The sequence below is a fragment of the Astyanax mexicanus genome, chromosome 13 (assembly GCF_023375975.1).
Source record: "Astyanax mexicanus isolate ESR-SI-001 chromosome 13, AstMex3_surface, whole genome shotgun sequence".
Lineage (NCBI taxonomy): Eukaryota > Metazoa > Chordata > Actinopteri > Characiformes > Acestrorhamphidae > Astyanax > Astyanax mexicanus.
The window spans coordinates 36,113,204-36,132,364 of NC_064420.1; the positions used below are offsets into that span (position 1 = coordinate 36,113,204).

General features: G+C 36.2%; 2 protein-coding genes across 4 annotated transcripts; one reads left to right on the plus strand and one right to left on the minus strand.

Moving 5' to 3' along the window:
- The first annotated feature begins 902 nt into the window (after positions 1-902).
- On the plus strand, positions 903-5,302 carry LOC103046662 (60S ribosomal protein L22). Its single transcript, XM_007246319.4, has 4 exons — positions 903-981; positions 1,903-2,010; positions 4,872-4,996; positions 5,110-5,302. The coding sequence occupies exons 1-4, from the start codon at positions 970-972 to the stop codon at positions 5,252-5,254; spliced, it is 390 nt and encodes a 129-aa protein (XP_007246381.1). The 5' UTR covers positions 903-969; the 3' UTR covers positions 5,255-5,302.
- A 1,627-nt stretch (positions 5,303-6,929) lies between these two features.
- rcc2 (regulator of chromosome condensation 2) lies at positions 6,930-19,015 on the minus strand. Of its 3 annotated transcripts, none has more exons than XM_022677450.2 (13): positions 18,903-19,015; positions 13,374-13,591; positions 13,171-13,264; positions 12,442-12,585; positions 11,805-11,936; positions 11,151-11,239; positions 10,919-11,033; positions 10,607-10,773; positions 10,041-10,221; positions 9,849-9,954; positions 9,660-9,732; positions 8,469-8,546; positions 6,930-7,996 (listed from the first exon to the last, which is right to left on the minus strand). In XM_022677450.2, the coding sequence occupies exons 2-13, from the start codon at positions 13,575-13,577 to the stop codon at positions 7,892-7,894; spliced, it is 1,488 nt and encodes a 495-aa protein (XP_022533171.1). In that variant the 5' UTR covers positions 13,578-13,591; positions 18,903-19,015; the 3' UTR covers positions 6,930-7,891. The 3 variants fall into 3 exon arrangements, with proteins under 3 accessions (XP_022533171.1, XP_007243312.1, XP_007243311.1); XM_007243250.4 differs by lacking the exon at positions 18,903-19,015 and adding an exon at positions 15,520-15,706; XM_007243249.4 differs by lacking the exon at positions 18,903-19,015 and adding an exon at positions 15,097-15,298.
- Between the last annotated feature and the right edge of the window lie 146 nt (positions 19,016-19,161).

Here is a 19,161-nt window from a genome sequence, read left to right on the forward strand (position 1 = left end):
TATACAACTCAGAGAGAACTATAGTATTTCACAAAGAACCAGAAAAAGAGGATTTTAGTGGAAGGAGACATTTAAACTGTGTATAATTTACAGGACAGTCAGAAAAAATATAAAATCTTAATGTTAATGCATAATAATGTAAATGCATAATCTTGAATAAAATATGTCAACTGCTTGGCAAACAATTTGTGAGTAATTTCAAATAATACATTCTAATGAAATAAGTCATCATAAATCATAAACAAGGGACATCACATTATTCAGGTTTTATAAGAATTTTACATGAACATGAATATGCAAATAACATAATTGAAACGTGTTAAAGTTAAAACTTAATTGTTCTTCTTATCTTTCTATATTATATACCCTTTCACTTGTACATGTGATCTTGTAAGAATTATCTATCTATATCATATACTATTGGAAATTCACTGGGATCAGGTAAAAACTACAAAGACCATAATCCTATGCAGCAGGATCTATATTCTGTTGTTCGTGTGTTCTTCTAAGCATTATCTATCTATATTAAATACCTATTTGTATATTATATACTCTATATGTTTAAGTGTCTTATTTTGGTATCTATCTATCATGTTTGCCTTCTTTTGATCATTACCTACTTGTCTATCTTCCCATTTTCATGTTTACATGTCTTCTTTCAGCATTATCTATTTATCTACGATATATTTTATGTTTAAAGTGTAGCCTAGAGGCACCAATCACCTTAATCCACCACTGTCTGCACCTTAAATATGAACACACTCCCTGAATAAAATCAATAACATAATTGAATAAAGCATAGCATGTTGGTAATACCAATCCTGTGGCTTGTGCTTCCTAAATACAGTGCACTGTATCACTAATAATAGTCAGAACTACTGATTACATCCACCCCATCTGCACTCGATTAAGCAGACCTCGACGTGGCGCATGCGCGCTCTGTGTTCTCTCTCTTAACCCGTTTTCGCAATGTCTCTGCTGGTGAGTTTCAGAGAGCAGCGTAAAATATTAACATTAAACCGGCTTTCTCTCCGGCGTGTGCTGGTATATTAGCGGCGACGGCTCTATGAAAGCCCGCTGTATCGTATAATGAGCTGAAATGAGAGTTCCCAAGTTTAATTTATCATATCTGGCCGTAAACGTTACGAGTGGCCTGTAGGGAGCTAACGTTAGCGAGGCTAGCTAACAGCTAGCTGAACGTTCAGCCTGCGTTCGCTGGCTGGAGAGTCAGCAGCACTTAAGCCTGTTTATAGAGCAGCTTTAAACCACCCTGCCGAATAACACAGAGGATCCCAATGGTGGCGTGTGCGTCACAGACCCTTTAAAAGCAGTGGATAGTTACAGTATTTTATCCATCATTTTAATTAATAAAATCTCTAAGTAACATACCCTGACATGTCCCGAGAGCACCACAGGATCACATCCATTCTCTATTCCACCTAAAAAATTCAGATCAGTAACAGGAATCAAACCCAAGTTCTGCAGGTAGTAAAGATAGACATAAAAACTAGACAAACATAAAGAAACTAAAGGTTTGGAGGAAAATAAATGATTTGTATTGAGGAAAATACTTATTTTAAAATGAAGTTCAGGAACGTGCCAATTTTATAATTGTTATTTATTATATTTTTAAAGTTGCAGATTTACTTAAATTTTTTAAAATAATTTCTATTACAATTGCAATTTGTAGCAACGTTTATTATCAAACATGAAACCTTTTTATGTCATGCTTGCATATAAAACTTCAAGATGTAGGTGTGTAATATCAAGCGCGATCATGGGTCATAATGAGTTATTTTTCTTGCAGGAAAGGATGACATTAGGCCATTATGATTTAGTGAGAACATGTAAAACAGGACACATCATTTAAAAAAATTCTAATCTCTATTTGTGTTTTTACAGAAAAGGAGGCCCGTCACCAAAGGTGGCAAGAAAAAGAAGCAGGTCCTGAAGTTCACCCTGGACTGCACTCACCCAGTAGAGGATGGCATTATGGATGCAGCCAACTTTGTATGATTTTTTTTTTTGTGTGTGTGTTTTAACATACAAACAGTGTTGGGAAGGTTACTTTTAAAATGTAATCCCTTACAGATTACTGATTACATCACTCAAAATGTAATTTGTAACGTAATCAGTTACGTTACTTCAAGTGAGTAACGTAATCTGATTACTTTGGATTACTTTAAATATTGTCATTTTTTTAAGCCTGAATGAATGTAGCAAACACATATTGCATATTATTCTTTTATTTTTCTTTCCAGTTAACAAATAGATAAACAAATAAAACAGCCTTTTCAATCACTCTATAAAAATACTTATGAAACCATTTCATCAAACAATTTTATGAAACACTTCTATAAATTGCTAATAAAACCATTTAAAACCAAACAATGTAACAACAACTGTAAGCTATCTATTTGCAGGTTTGCCACCAGTGTTAATTTTGACAACAAATTTTGATTTAGTCTTAGTCATAGTCTTGTGACGAAAATAGCATTTAGTTTTAGTCACAATTTAGTCATCTGAAATGTTTTTAGTTTTAGTCGACTTAATGTCATAAGAATATAGTCTACTAAAATTACAGTAAATTTAGTCGACTAAAATGTAAAGGGTGTAAATGTAAATGCTTTTTTCATCAGTTCCCTTGAATTATTAACTCTACATGTATACGAAATGAAACGTTTAATAACCACTTGAGTAATATTGTTAATGTTTGAAAGTGAAATATATTTTTTATATGATTTAATGTATATTATTATTATTGTAGGTGTGTGACTATATATATTTTACATTTAAAGCATTTTGCTCTAGAAATCAGGTCATTAAAAATCTGAATAGTTAAATTATAGTTTGAACAGAGCTGTAGATGCAAAAACGATCTAGTTTTATCTCCAGCAGTAACCCAGCACATCTACTGGAGCTACAGTCTATAAATAAGATCAGAAACACACCTTCACACACTGTCCTGTAGAGATGCTCTCAGGATGTACTGAGAGACTTCATGAGTTAAAGTAAGAAACTTATGAGAAAGTGCTGTAAGGAACTTTACACAGACTTTTGGGTTCATAGATTCACTTATTTTATTGTTTTATTTTGGTTGTATTATTGAGTTCCTTTCTGACCTGCTGCTGATTTAACACTAGCTATATCTTTCCCACTGTGGGACTAAACAGATGATCTGATCTTAATGAGTTAGGGTTCTGTATCAGTTCTGTGTTTTAGTGCACTGCCGAGTTAAACACATCAGCTCATGAAATAACATCAGCATTAAAACGCGGATCTCTGCATGGAGATCTGTGGGACTCTGGTCTGCAGAAGCTGAAAGATTAGTGGTGTTTTTACCGGTAATGGAGTCGCTCCACGCGGTTTACACGTTATCTTGTTTTTCGCGACGTCAAAAGAGAAATATATCGCCTCTCCTCTCTCTCTCTCTCCCTCTCTCTCTCTTCCTGCTGAACACTGTCGAGTTAACTTCCAGTCGAGCTCCGTAAGTATCGACAGGTTAATTCCCGGGTTTGTAACTGAGCGCGCGGCGCCACCTTCGCTAAAGTAGCAGTGATTGGATCTCTTCTTAACTGGTCCCTTTCTTTCACAGAACTAAATCAGTTCTGATTGGATTTCGTCCCTGCCAAACATTTTCGTCTCGTTTTTATTCGTTGACCAAAATGTCAGTTAATTTCGTCTCGTTGTGTGTGCGGAGCCGCTGTCTGCCCCTCCTCCCTGTGTGTATGTGTGTGTGCGCAGCGAGACGGGAGGAGGGGCAGACAGTTCCCTGTCATATCAGAGCGATTTCACCGCAAAATGTTATTTGCGTTTTGTCAGTGTTGGATTGGAAGAGCAAAAATAGGAAAGTACCGCAATGTAATCCTTTTATTTTAGCAGAGTAACTGTAATCTGATTACCACTTACTGAAGCAGTAACTGTAACGGATTACAGTTACCTATAATTTGTAATCTGATTACGTAACGCCGTTACATGTAATCCGTTACTTCCCAACACTGCATACAAATAACATGTCAGCCACAGTAGAACACAGAACTGCAGGAATAATAGATTGTATACTTGTATCTTACTGGGTTTTTCAATATTTAACAGTATCACTGACTTCTTGTAGCTGATTGCATTAGATTTAAAACCCTGATACTGACCACCTACAAAGAGTTCCTTTATTCTTGATTGCAATGGAAAAAAACTAGATCTGTTTCCAAGCACTCTTCCAATATAGTTTGGCTTGACCCTCCTTCATTAAAAGGGCCATGGAAGACAAATGTTCAGGCTTTTCTCTGTACTGGCACTAATGCAGTGGAACAAACTTCCACTGGGTGTCTAAACAGCAGAGTTCCTTAATTAGTACTTATCTGCTAGGTATGCATACTGATCTTTGTATTTAGCAGCATCTAAGCCTCCTCTTGTATTCTAGCCTGTATTTTCGAAGTAAATGATAAAGCACTTTTCTAAGTTGTTCTGGATAAGGGTGTCTGCTTAATGCCTTAAATGTAAATTACCTTCTAAAAATCCAACTCAAGACCAGCTGGTCTCAAGCTTGATTTTTTTGCAGGGATGTAAATCACACTTCAGGTAACCAAACAGACAAAATAAACCTATATACAAAGTGCAGTATCATCTGTACATTACATAGATTTTCTTAGTATTATTTACATTACTAATAGTGCTTGCAGAAAAAAATAAAAACAATAAAATAGAACCTTTATTTACCCATTATCCTATATGTCTGTGTATGTATAATGCACATATCTGATAATGTTACTCCTAATGAATCCTATTTGGACTAGTAGATTATTTACAAATGATACAATCGGTTAATACACACGAATGAAAAATACCTTAACTTTAATCTTCATTTTTAACAGGAGCAGTTCCTTCAGGAGCGCATCAAAGTGAATGGCAAAGCTGGAAACCTTGGAGGTGGACTCGTAACCATTGAAAGGAGCAAGAGCAAGATCACAGTATCTTCCGAGGTTCCTTTTTCCAAAAGGTTTGTCAGCTTTTATTGGTAAACCATGCGTCTTGCAGATGAATTCAGTATATTCAACGACTTTATTCTTAGTGGCTTTTCATACATCTCTTAACACACTTTTCCTTTTTCAGGTACCTGAAATATCTTACCAAGAAGTATCTGAAGAAGAACAACCTCAGAGATTGGCTTCGTGTTGTGGCGAACACAAAAGAGAGCTATGAGCTTCGCTACTTCCAGATCAACCAGGATGAGGAGGAGGATGATGACGAGGATTAAACTGTCCATCTTTTTTGTACGTTTCAATAAATTCATTTAATACTAGCATTTTCAACTTTGTCCTGGGATTTTTTGCCAAAATAAATAATTTAAGGCTCGCTTAAACATGTACTTAGCTGTTAATATAAAGGACAAACAGTGCATGGTTTATTATACTCAAAATTACAAAGATGAACAATAAGGCCTGTTAAATGCAAGTGGTAATCATGGGATGCACATGACGCAAGTATTGTCTGCAAAATATTATTAGTTGTAATTAGTCCAAAATACTTGGTACCTGAGGTAAAGCTTAAAAACATGTTTAGAGCTTGTCTGAGACTGCAAAATAAGCTTGATGGTCTTGTATAGATTTTGACTACTCAAATTTCTGAGAAACTGGGACCACTGTTCCAAAGCTTTGATAAAATCAACTGGGTCAGCAGCTCTCTTCCTGGAGATCAACTTTTCTGCAGTCTGTAGTTCCTCTGCAGGTACTAGTGCATCTCCAAAACAAATATATATCATTAAAAAGTTATTTTAGTAATTAAAATAATATTAAAATTTGAAACTCAAATTATATAGATATATTACACAGTGATCTATTCTAAGCATTTATTTCTTTTATTATTGATAATTATGGCTTACAGCCAATGAAAACCCCAAAATCTGTGTAAAATATATATAAGACCAATTGGTACTTTTGGCAGTGTGCCAAGTCCTGCCTGAAAATGAAAGTTGAAGTTGTCAGCAGAGAGAAGCATGAAGTGCTATAAGATTTTCGAGGAAAACACTGCACTCACTTTAGACTTGATATAACACAGTGGACCATGTGATCTGCTGGTGTTGGTCCGCTGTGTTATATCAAGTCTAAACTCAGTGCAGGACTTTGCACATTGCTTTGGACTTTGCACAAGTACCAATTGGTCTTACATAATATCCATATTTTCTAAGATACTAATTTTTGGGTTTTCATTAACTGTAATTATACACTGATTTTTTTTTTATTTTAATGTTTATTATTATTGCTTAATCTATATAAACTCAACTTTTTAAAATGAATCACTGAAATAAATGAACTTTAAGTACAGAGGTTGGACAATTTTAGTGTTGGAGGTTTCATGGCTAAATTAGAGCAGCCTGGTGGCCAATCTTCATTAATTGCACCAGAAAGAGCAGAGTGTGAAGGTTCAATTAGCAGGGTAAGAGCACAGTTTTGCTCAAAATATTGCAATGCACACAACATTAGGGGTGACATACCAAAAATTAAAAGGACAAAATGTTGGTGCACGTCCGGACAATAAATTATTGTGGTCTAAAACCAGGTGTTTCAGTGTCATTGTCCAACCCCTGTATATTCTTATGTTTTGAGATGCACAAGTATTTAAATGTCCACAGCCATGGTTGCTTACCAATGGTCCTGGAGGCCCACTACCTACACTTTTTTCAGCTCATGACTCTCCTTATCTAATCACTCCACTCATTAGCAGCCTTTCACTGAATAAAAATGTGTGTTAAAATAGAGAATGCACTAAAATGTGCAGGTCAGTGGACCTCAAGGACCAGGGTTGAGTAACAGCGTGAACTATCTAAAAATCTAAAAAGACTGACTTTCAATTAACAGATTCTACTACCTGGAATGCATTACATGTAACAGTACAGATGTTTTAAACACCCACAGTAAAGTATGGTTAACAAATTACCAACTTAATTGAGCCTTTATTTAACATTTTCAGGGAAGAAAAATAACACATTGGACATCCCAAATCCTCAACATACATTTTTCCAAACAAAAAAAATTTAAACACAAAAATTGTAAAAATTCTCCTGTAAAAGCACGATGCAGAGCTTGTTGCTTCCTTACATCCTGTAGTTGGACAATTCATACAACTTCTTGCAATTACTTAAATACAGGTAGTTCACTATAATAAACAATGGAATGACGAATACTTAAGCACAGATCAACACAAACAGATGGCACAGTACATAAAACTTTATACTGAAAACAATGAAACCCTACCGTGGTCCCAAATTACAGTGAGGAGAAGTCATCTTTGGGACAACAAAGCATCCACCGCCTGAATTACATCACTTAAAAAGGCACAAGTATGGAGTGTGGGTCTTTTCAGTGATAGCTAATTTATCAGCCCAAAGACAGGCTGCACCAAAATGATTTAGCACCGATTGTTGGAAAAAAAGCAGACAGGGAGCAGGGAGTTCTTTCCCAGCCAGCTTCATGGAATAAAATGAACAACCAAAAAAATAGCAATAATAAATCTTGAATGCTTTGATGAACCTCCTTTAGGAATGTAGAAGTGAGAAGTAGAAATCCAATGGGGTTTAAGTGCTTGGAGAGACCCATGCAAGGAGTCTCCCTCAGCTACAGATACTGTAGTAATAAAACAGGTGCATGAAGCCACAAGTTGAGCTACTGTGATGGACCTCCAGCTCACATGGATCAGTTATTGCAAGCTCCTTTCATACAGCTGTTCAAACTGATTTTGGAATATAGCTCCCATTGCAACCTGAAATCTGATGTCCTAAAAAATATCCCGTCCCAACCAAACTGTGACTACACAGATGACCTAGTGAGCAGAGGTATTCTGGGTCAAAAACAGAAGCCCCTGCAGAACATGAGAATGATGAAAGGACTGTGTCCAATCAGAGTGTGCGTGGGTTGTATTCTGGCAGCTTCTTAAGCCTCTCTTTTTCCTGGTCCGTTTCCTGGCGGGCAATAATCATTGAGTGTGCATATCCCATCACCACCTGAAGAGATAACAAAAGACAAACGTTAACTCAACGCTCATTCTGATATTCAGGATTGAGAAATTACTATCTTACATTTAATGTTATAGCCTGATGAGGGCTTTTATATATACACACACACACACACACACACACACACAATGGCATAAGAGGCATAACAGAACAAATGATGTAACTGCTTTTTAAGTGCATTTTCAAAAGGGTACTACATTATATAATGTGAATGATTTGAGATGTGTCGTTTATGTTGTGATGATGATTCAGGGCAGATTAGTGAACTAGGTCTTCTGTGAAAAGCCTCTCCACCCACGCCCATCAAAATGAGCACCGTAATCCTCAGACTTCACTAAACCCTCATCGGTTGAGACAGGCTTATGGCATCATCACGAAGGAACTTTCCAAAGAGCAAGCAAATGAGAAATACAACAGTGCTGCACTTTCACATTTTATTACTAGCAGCCTTATCTCTTACCTGTTCTGAATACACTCCATCCAGAGTTTTGACCTCCTGAGCTGTGGTGGAGGACTTGGGTTTGTTGTCACCATAACCCTAAAAAAAAAAAAAATATGCAGTATTAAAATACATTACAAAAATGCATTTATTTACAATGATTTAGACAGCATTCAAAATTTCTAGTACTCAATATGTATTAAACATAAATATACAAAATATTTACATTTATGGCATTTAGTAGACACTCATATCCAGTTCTTAAGTGTCCCTAATCAGTTTGATTAGATCCAAATAAGAGTCCCATATATTATATGGAAGGGATTGGAACACACCTCTTAATCACTAAATTCAGGCATTTCATTCAATCCTATTGCTACTGGTGTATAAAATCAAAAGGAAGCACAATAGCCCACAGCTGGATACACTACATCAAGCCCAAGTGTCAACCTAAGTATAAATCATGTACTGACTGCTCCCATCAAATATTTATGTGCTGGGTCATTTTTGGCTCTGTAGGCCAGCGTCAGGATTTTAAATATTATGCAGGCAGATAGGGCTGGGTACTGCTTAAAAAAATTAAATACTGATTCGATACTTTGAATTCTGTACCTATACCCAAACTTTTTCTAAATTCTCACATTGTTTATTTAACAGCCGACATAAGTAATCTCATTCTCATGCCGTCACCAATACTAATGAACATAATTGTGGCGTTTTATTAAAAAACAAAATAACTGTGTTTCTTTAACTGCTTAAACTATAAATATTTCCCCTAAGCATATTGCTGGATGCATTTCAGTTTTTAAAGGTTCTCTTTTGGAAATCAGCATTAGATTGGCAAAATTTAATTATATTTATATTAGTGATGTCAATCACTAAAAAATCAGTATTATTGTGAGGGGGAAAGTAATAATACGTCTGGCATACTTTTACTATATTAAAATATATCTGAGTGGAGTGAGCAGTTTGCATGTTATATGCAAATATTGAAAACAGGCACCAAATTTTTATTTTTTTATTTATTTGTATTTTTTTTTACCTTTCGGTACTCTGTAGTACCGTGATATTTTGGTCGGAAACTTTTTGTTATCAAATTTCAATACCCAGCCATACAGGCAGATAAAGGTGTCTGGTTGAAGGGAATGCAATAAGAGTGAGAGACATGGTCAGATCTAGAAACCACCACAACACTGTAAACCAAAAACATACCAGCTCTCCAAATGTAGGCGATGGTCCCCAGCTTATGGTGCTCTCATCAGCTGCAATGATAATGCTGCTCTTTCTAAGAAAACCAAGAGGACAGAGTTACTGTAAAAAGTCAAAAACTATAATTAAAAGCAAATGCTCTTTAACATATAGATTAGATATAGAATAAACAAGAGGGTTGCGAATGCTCACCCGCAGGCCAGGCTGCGAATCTTCCAGCCACAAAGGTCCTGCACGGCTTTTGGATACATGGTTGACTCGCGAGATGTGTTTGTCACACCCCAGAAAAACAGACCACCTGACAAACAACAATTGTTGAAAATATTTTACTAATAAAAAAAAACTCTGCCTTTTATTTTGTTTATTTAAAGAGACCACGCTTACCCATTTCATTAACAGCAAAGGAACACTGGTATCCACAGTATATCTGTGAGGCTCCACGGCCAGGGAAATCAAAGAGCTTGACCAAGCGAGGGACCATCTCATCCTTCTGCTCTGTGTGGCCCAGTCGTCCATAGCCTCCAAAACCCCAAGAGAACACACGCTTCTGCGAGTCCAGTACCAGCTGTGCACAGACAAAAGAAATATGATGATTAGTTACACTGGCTGCTGTAAAAAAAAAAAAATGTTGAGTCATTTCATTTCTAGGTCAGTTTTGCTTAAGAGATTGCATAATATTTGTGCTTGGGTTGACGATGCCAAGGGCATGTTTAGGCTGGCAATAATCACCCTCCTTTAGGACCCAATGCATCTTAGGTTTCAAATATCTTAACATAAAATGTCAAATCATTTTTTACAATCTGACCTCATTTTTTTTGGACCTCATTCATGTGTCAACATAACCATTTTCCAAGCTGTATCTCTTATCTAAACACTGTTTCAGTGAAGCTAAACAACCCCACTCATTTTAGCACTTGCATAAGCAAATGCTAGCTAGCTTGGCTACTTACTGTGTGATTTGCACCACATGCAACATCTCGAGCCACGACATTTGGTACAGGCAGGACCTGGCCGTCCTTGGTCTTCTCAATGAAAATGGCCACTCGTCGAGGTATGAGCTCGCAGTCAAACTCGATTCGTTGAGCACGAGCTATGAACTTTCCATCAGAATTATGTCCTGTAATAGACAGGAAAATTTTTTATACAAAATAAATAAATGAATGAATTAATTAATCAATTACATTTTTTTAAAGCTTTAAAAACACTGATGGGGCATGTGATGTGAATTATTGATGACAGCTTTAGTATATTTAACAGCTTACCTAGCTGACCATATTCTGGACACCCAAAGGAGTAGAGGTTACCCTTACAGTCAACCACCATACTAAACTCAGCACCGCAAGACACTTTAACCAGCGGCTGTCCGTTGTACATGACCTGTGGACATACACAAAAACATTGAACTTTAGACACCGGTTCACTTCCAGTTAATGTATATTGACATACATAACTATTAAAATAATGTGAAATTAACTTTATTAAAACTAATCTTACTGGAGCTGGAGTGAGAACAGCGTCCGTCTGAGTTCCTTGACCAAGTTGTCCAAGTTTGTTTTCGCCAAACGAGAAGAGAGTACCTTTTTCTACAAAAGAAAGAAAAGAAAAAACACCAGATTAAAACCACTTAATAGGCCAGGATTTTTGTAAATTGTCTGCCTGATATTACACCCCTACATCTTGAAGATTTCTATCAAAGCATCACATAAAACTTTTTCATGGTTGATAAGGAACATTACTAAAAAAATCATAATTGTAATTGAAAGTATAGAAAAATATTAAAGTAAATTTGCAACTGTCAAAATATAAAGAATAAAATCATAAAATTGTCTCTTTCCTGACTTCATTTTGAAATCAATATTTTCCTGAATAAAAATCGAACAGTTCATGTCCTCCAAACCTTTAGCTTTGTTTTGTTTGTCTAGTTTTTATGTCTAATTTCAAACATGCAGAATTTGGGTTCCTGATCTGGAATTATTAATTAGAAGTGTCCTCTATGAGATTTCAAAGCCCTCAGAATGTGAATAACCTATTTTACTGCAGAGAAGAAGGGTTTTGTATCACCTACACCTGTATACAGGTTAAGGCATGTTAAACCACAGAGTCTCACCAGCACCTTCCTGTAACCTGCACAGCGTCCAAATTATTCACCTGTTAAAGCGAGGGTGTGATTCCGCCCACAGGCAGCAGCCACAATCACCTCATCCCCTAAACCCTCCACTAGCTTCGGGGCATCCAGTCGCTTGGTGTCTCCATGGCCCAGCTGCCCCTTTTCATTGCGTCCTGAAAAACGGCAACAAATGATTTATAATTTTGTATAAGCAAAAAATAATTCACCTCACCAAAAGAATGCTGACAGGGAGAGCCAATAAATGTCAGTCTCAAGGTCATTTCTAAGCCTGTGATTAATGTATTATCAACTTATCGTACAATAAATGAACATGTAGAATACTTTTTTCTTGCTGTGATTACATGCATGTATTTTAGCAGAGACACTGTTCTCCTCTGTTGCCTGTATCTTTATTTTCTCTTACAATGCTAAACAAAACCACTTTTCTGTGTGTGCTGCGTAAGAAAATGAACCATGCCTTGTGGGGAAAGCGCATTCTTATCGTTAGCTGGATTAATCAGCATTTCTTCATTCTTTTCCCCATTTCATCATTTTAATTAAAAACCCACTATAGAGTTTTGTAATTTCATGATATTTTATAAAACGTCTGAAGCAGCAATTATTGTATGTAGGGTGAGAGAATCAATGAGAGCACTACATCTAAATTTAAGGACTTACCCCAGCTCCAGAGTTTGCCCTCTGTGGTTATGATCAGGCTGTGTGCAGCACATGGCCCAGATGCTACACTGCTCACCTGCACATCATTCAGACAGCCATAGCGGTGAGGACCCCACAGATTCTGTCCAAGATTCCTGTAGGCAGCTACGTAGACACAGATGATAAAGAAAAAAAATGTCAGATAATTTTAGAGGTTGATCCATTTTCAGGAATCTAGCCTTTACATGCTCTGGCTCACATACAGCTGCTGATTATAAAGACTGATACCCAATAAACAAATAAATAAAAATAATATCAATAAGAAAGCAAATAGGTAGTGGAGAGAATGAAACCACATTAAAAATCCATTTATATTTCCTGGTTCACCTTGGGTCCTTTAATGGAATGCATTTTCCTGATGCACAATAGACAAAGCAGCCAAGATCAATTCTTCATTGATCCCACTAGACCACAGTCTACATGCTGCACAGCTGTTACAACACTGTCTGAAGCCAGAGTCCACTAATGAAAACACGACCGTTTCCCTGCATGAACTTCACCTGACTCCATTTTGCACAACAATGCATACGGAGTAGCTTAGCCTAGAATTAATTAGAAACTAGAACATCCTAAGATGAAGTCCTAAAACAAATCATAAAAACAATTACAAAATCATACCGGTACACAAAAATACAGGCCTGCAAAACCCAACATCTTGCACAATCCCCTGCAGCAATTCACTGCTCATACCTTGCTGTTTGGGCACTTCTTTTCTGCCAATCAAGTCCCAGTTGGTAGCTCCAAAAACGAGCAGCTGCCCTTTAGCCTTAGGTAACTCAAGTTTCTATAAGAGGAAAGAAAATAGGAATCAAGACGTGTTTTTTTTTTTTTTTACTCATACAGTCGTTATAAATTACATGATGATTGTGGTGTTGAGAGTCTGGATCACTTACAATTTTTTCCTTTACATCATCCGACACAGTGACAGGCTGGAGGCCGGGTTTTGTTGCTTGCTTCCCTGGTTTCTTTGTATTTTCTTGCTCATACTCTTCAAACTCATCGTCGCTGCTGAACTCCCTTTCTTTCTTTTTACCGCTTGCTCTTTTTCTCTTCAATCCACCATTCCCAGAGACATCAGTGACCTTCTTGCGTGGCATATTAATGGAAAGATCTTAATATACAAAAAAATAAATAAGTATAGTCATTGGGTTACAATATGTGATATAAAATACTTCAGTGCACTTATAACAGAGATGTGCATTGTGTGAACCTACAAAAACCTATGTATAGCCACGGTATAGGAAGAACATTAACACAAAATTCTATAATTACTTTTTATCAGTGGAAATTTTTGGTAATTTCAGATTTGTCCACCACTGTGATTAGTCAGTACACGTTCACATTTATACATACACACACCTCATAAATGAATTACAAGTATAACAAACAATTTAACTACTACATAATTTAAAGTATCTTTAAATGTAGCACTGACTAGAATTAGAATCTACTTTAAAATATACCTACAATTCAATTTTGACTAGTAGTACAGGTACAGGTTTTACTAGTCAGAATTATAGCGTAGATAAAGAACAATTTCTACAATAAAACGTCACAGATGCGGATAGTGGAGATATACTACAATCTTCTTTTAAAGTTGAAAATGGTCATTACCGGTTATCAAAGGCTTTTTACTCCATAATACACTTTTACATAACTAGTTAAAATTCAAGTTTTGGCTAAAAATATTGCTGTTATTTAAATTTACCTCTGACTGAACATCTAATCTCAAAAATACAACGTAAACATAAAATGTAATTTTAACCACTTTTCCATCCCTGCTTACAACCGTTTTTTTAATATTGTGTGGTTAAATGTAAAATGTTAATTTAAAAAGGCAGAAGGTTGAGGATATTACGTTGATTCAACGTTAAAATGTCAACGTTTGCACATCCATTTAACATTAAAATATTGATTCAACGTTGTTTTAACGTTGCAACAACAACAACAACAGACATTACTTAAACCAAATTTTTAAACGCATTTTAACGTTGAGGGTCGGTTGTGTGGCAGCTGGGTTTTAATACATTTGAACAGTTTTATTTCTATAGTAGAGTTGCGGCTGAGAGGTGACGTTAACTAATAGTAGTAGTAGTACTAGTCACTGGAGTCGTTTTAGGCTAAACCGGCTCTTTACACAAGTTGAGAAAGTTGTTAAAGAGTAATTTTACTCCTCGTTTATTAGACATTATTTGAGTTAAACGTGTCGCTGGTCGTGTGCTGTGGTCGGCAGGACGGCAGCGCTCAGCCGGAGCTCCGCTGGGTTCTTTGTTTGTAGCGTATTATTTTATGCGGCTGGTTAGCGAACTAGCGCCGCTAGCAGTCCGTCCGCATCACCAGGCTGGCTAACTAAACAATTAGCTAACCTAAGCTAGCTGTCCGCATGAAAACCCGCTGCCCGGCGGATTCCCATCTTAAACACTAAAGTTACACAACTTATAACTTAACAAACGCGCGGAAAAGAGCGGCGAAAGCCTCGAGAAGGGTGAGAATCAATCAGACAGAATGATAGCGGTGTGAGGATGGATATTTAGCTAGCCGAGTTAGCATCAAGCCACACTGCATTTGCATGCAACAAAGCCGCGATCACAAACACCGAGCGCAGCATAAACGTACCGGCCGGAAACTTTTCCCTCTCCTTAAATGTGGATTTTGTGGCTCAGTGTATAACGGAGGCTTGCAGCAGCGCCGGCTCGATCTGTTATAGCTGGTTATTAATCTAAATACTGTCTGCAGACGCTGGGTTTCCTGATTCAGATGCTCCGCTCATGTCTGTCCGTCTTCCTCGTTTTTTTGATTGATTTGGAACAAAAGAATCTGCAGAGTCTCCGCGATCAAACCACGTGGGGGCCGCTCTCTCCCTCACTCAGCCCAGCTCAGCTACACTACTACACCGTGCCAGGCAGGCAAACACAGCCCCGCACTCGCCTCCCGTCTGAAGAAAAACACTTTAAACTGTCCAGAGAGTCCCATGCGGAGTTTATCTCCACTCAGACCAAACTTTCGCACTGCTCGGATAGTGTATTTTGGTTAGTTTACCTGTTTGTAAGGCTGCGGTGAATATGAAAGCACGCTGTGTTTAACAGGGAGGCTGCAGATGCTGCCGCTCTCCTCCCGTCGCTCTTTGTTTAAACTGAGCTCAACCCTGAACTAAATGGGGTTTGCTTACAGGAGCCCATTGAACTTTGGAGGCGTACAGCCCGCAAAACAGAAACACATGGGATTTGAAAGAGTGTGGACAGGACAGCCTTTAAATGGGCTTCTACACAGGTGTTTACTGCCCTCTGTTGGGCTGGAGGAGCTGTCCTGCCAAGCTTATACTGAATCAGTTTCTCAGATTTGGCTATTTATAGGTATATCTTCGAGTAAAATGAACATTTTTGTTTTATTCTATAAACCACAGACAACATTTCCCCCAAATTCCAAATAAAAATATTAGCATTTAGAGCATTTATTTGAAGAAAATGCGAAATGGCTAAAATAACAAAAAAAGATGCCCAGCTTTCAGACCTCAAATAATGCAAAGAAAACAAGTTCATATTCATACAATTTTAAGAGATAATCACAGTTTTTATGCATCTTGGCATGTTCTCCTCCATTAGTCTTACACACTGCTTTTGGATAACTTTATGCCACTCCTGGTGCAAAAATTCAAGCAGTTCAGCTTGGTTTGATGGCTTGTGATCATCCATCTTCCTCTTGATCATATTCTAGAGGCAATTTGGTAAAAATAAAGAAACTCATCATTTTTAAATGGTCTCTTATTTTTTTCCAGAGCTGTATAAGAGTGCATTTAAAAAAAATCAGAATATCACTGAAAAGTTAGTTCAGTTGAAAAATTTAATCTGCATCTCCAGCAGAGAAAAGCATGAAGTGCTGTACGATTTGCACTGACTTGATAGTAAGGGGTCTTATATAATATTCTAATTTTCCGAGACACTGATTTTCAGGTTTCTACAGCTGTAATAATCAACAGTAAAAGAAATAAACGCCTAAAATAGATCACTCTGTGTGTAATAGATCCAAATAATATATGAGTTTCACATTTTGAACTGAATTACTGAAATTAAGTAAATTTTTAATGATATTCAATTTTTTAAAAATGCAGTAGTATACAAACACAGACATGTATAAAGGTAGAAAAATAATACTCTAGAGATATAAAACGTTCTCTCAGTAAATTTCCACCTCAAAAAGAAAATTACACATTAAATTAAAGACAAATTAAATAAAAAGGTACTGCTTCCAACATTGATGTTTTTCATTGCACACAGTATATATCTTATATCTTGCATGTTTTGTCTGCTTAACTGCTTCGTTTATTTTGTAATGTAAAGTATTTGATGATGGTGATCTTTACCGGTGATCTTAGGTCCCTCAGGTATCGCTGCATTAAAAACAGGTGCAATTCTGTACAAAAAAACACTGCATGGGCTCAATAACACTTCTAAAAATCCTCTGTCAACAAAGTTTACCATGCAATCCACAAGAAAATGTTTTTGACCCTTTGTTCTTATTCTATTTTTATAATTGGATATTTCATGGCATGTGATAGCAAGGTACTTTCAACTATCCTATAGCAACTGCCAGCAGCCAGTAGGATAAGGTCCTTTCCTTAGTCAATCAATGTTTTAGGAGACTAAAGAAAGCAATATATTTGACTCAATTCACATTAAATATGCACATTAAAACAGATCATAGAGCTTCTGTAATATTAAATTTGTAGCATTATGAGTTAAACAGGGCAATGCTTTAAACCTGTTAATTAGTGTTAGTAATTCACTACAGTGGGAAAGTTAAATACATTATTAAAAAAATCTCAAACTTCTTAACTAGCTTTTGACTCATCAATGAGTGTGCACATTCAACCTCAACACACTTATTATATAAGAAACATTCTTGTAAATCACACCCAAAGTGAACTTTGAACACCTAAATCACTCATACTTGTGAATATGTGTAAATAGTCTGAATGAATAAGCTTAGGTGGAGGATGTCACATGCTCTTCACCTACACCACCACATCTGTCCTTCAGAGAATACTGTGTTTGTTTTTTGTGTGACTCACTCTTTCCAAAATTATAAGGTATAGCTGAGCTACTGTATGTATGTGTGGTCAGTATAAGAGGCAAGCAACAGCCTCAGACTCAACTAAAACAAGTTTGTTTACAGGTAGACATATGTAGTTACATGGCAGATAATTAATGGGTTAATGTTACTGTAATAGCATGTAGGTTCAGTGTAAATGGGGGGGGTTCCCAAAAAGTTCTTAGCACAAAGATGGCTCTTAGATGTTTGAGTGAGCTTAACACTGAGCAGTCTCTCTCCATGTTAAGATGTTCTTAATGCTAAGATGTTTTTTAGTAAACTGAGCCCAGATTAGTAGCTGGTTATAAGGAGATATCTAAGGCTTTAAATGAAGGCTTTGATTACAATAGGTTTAATTTGTCCTGCAAAATTACACAATATATATACATGGAACATATGTAAATAAATGTTGTTGTGTAAAGTGCAAGGTATTAAAATTAAAACCTAAAAAAGTGATATGCTAACAACTTTTTCACTATGTCCGTTTCAAAAGAAAATTCAAAATTCTAAAGTTCTATAAACACTATATACAGACCTAAGTAGAGAGATATTTTTTACATGTTCTATTGCAAAAATAAGACACAGGTTTAACATCAATATGATGTATAGAACACATTTTGTGTTACCTTTAACCACAAATTATTCATTATTAGGTCTACACATTGCAATGGTGTGTTCCAATCTGTGCCAGAGATTCATTTGTCCACATATAAATGTTAATTTGGTGTACACAAGCTCAATAAAAATACATTAAACTCATATGTAGTAAAATTATGAATATTATTATTTTTTAATTCAGTAAAAATTTTATTTTTAAATGAATTGTGTAAATTGCTTTTTACAAACCTTAATTCATTTAAAAGCCGTTCAATGTTTATTAAAAAGAAACATTAATACTAGCCTTAAAAAATAATTTTGTTACTCACATATACAACTCAACTTAGCTAGCGTAACTTAGCTTAGCTAGTGTAACTTAGCTTAGCTAGTGTAACTTAGCTTAGCTAGCAGTTATTTAGCCAGCTAAATTTGCACTTTTTTAACAAAATTAGTTAGCTACCGTTTTCATTTTAGATAACTAGTGCTAGCTGTCTATATTGCTAGAGTCATTCAGAATAAAAGAAGAACAATTTTGTGTTTTTTCAAAATTTTATAGCTACTGCTAACTACATACTAGCCTTTTCTACTTGGTGTTGATAAGTATAGGTAGGTTACGCTAATTCTGTCTAGCTAAATTTACCTAGCGTTAGCTTTCTAGGTAAGTTTACCTCACGATACATTTAACTTGTGAGAAATAACTTTACTTTTTATGTCCTTTTATATAATTACTCTCATACCTGCAAATTATGTTCCAGTGGCAAAGAGTCTCAAAAACACAAGAAAAGAACGGGCTAATTTAGCTAAGCTAAGCAAGCTAATTCGTATGCAACTCCTCCAAATCTCAGACCTCAGATTCTGGACAGTGTCTCTTACTCTCCTGCCAATTTCACCCATTTGACCTTTTCTAAAGACTACAAACAAATCAGCTTCTCTCCCTCAATGCACTGGTTAGACAGTCTCCTGATCAAAAGATACTAATTTTGTCTTTAAATCGAC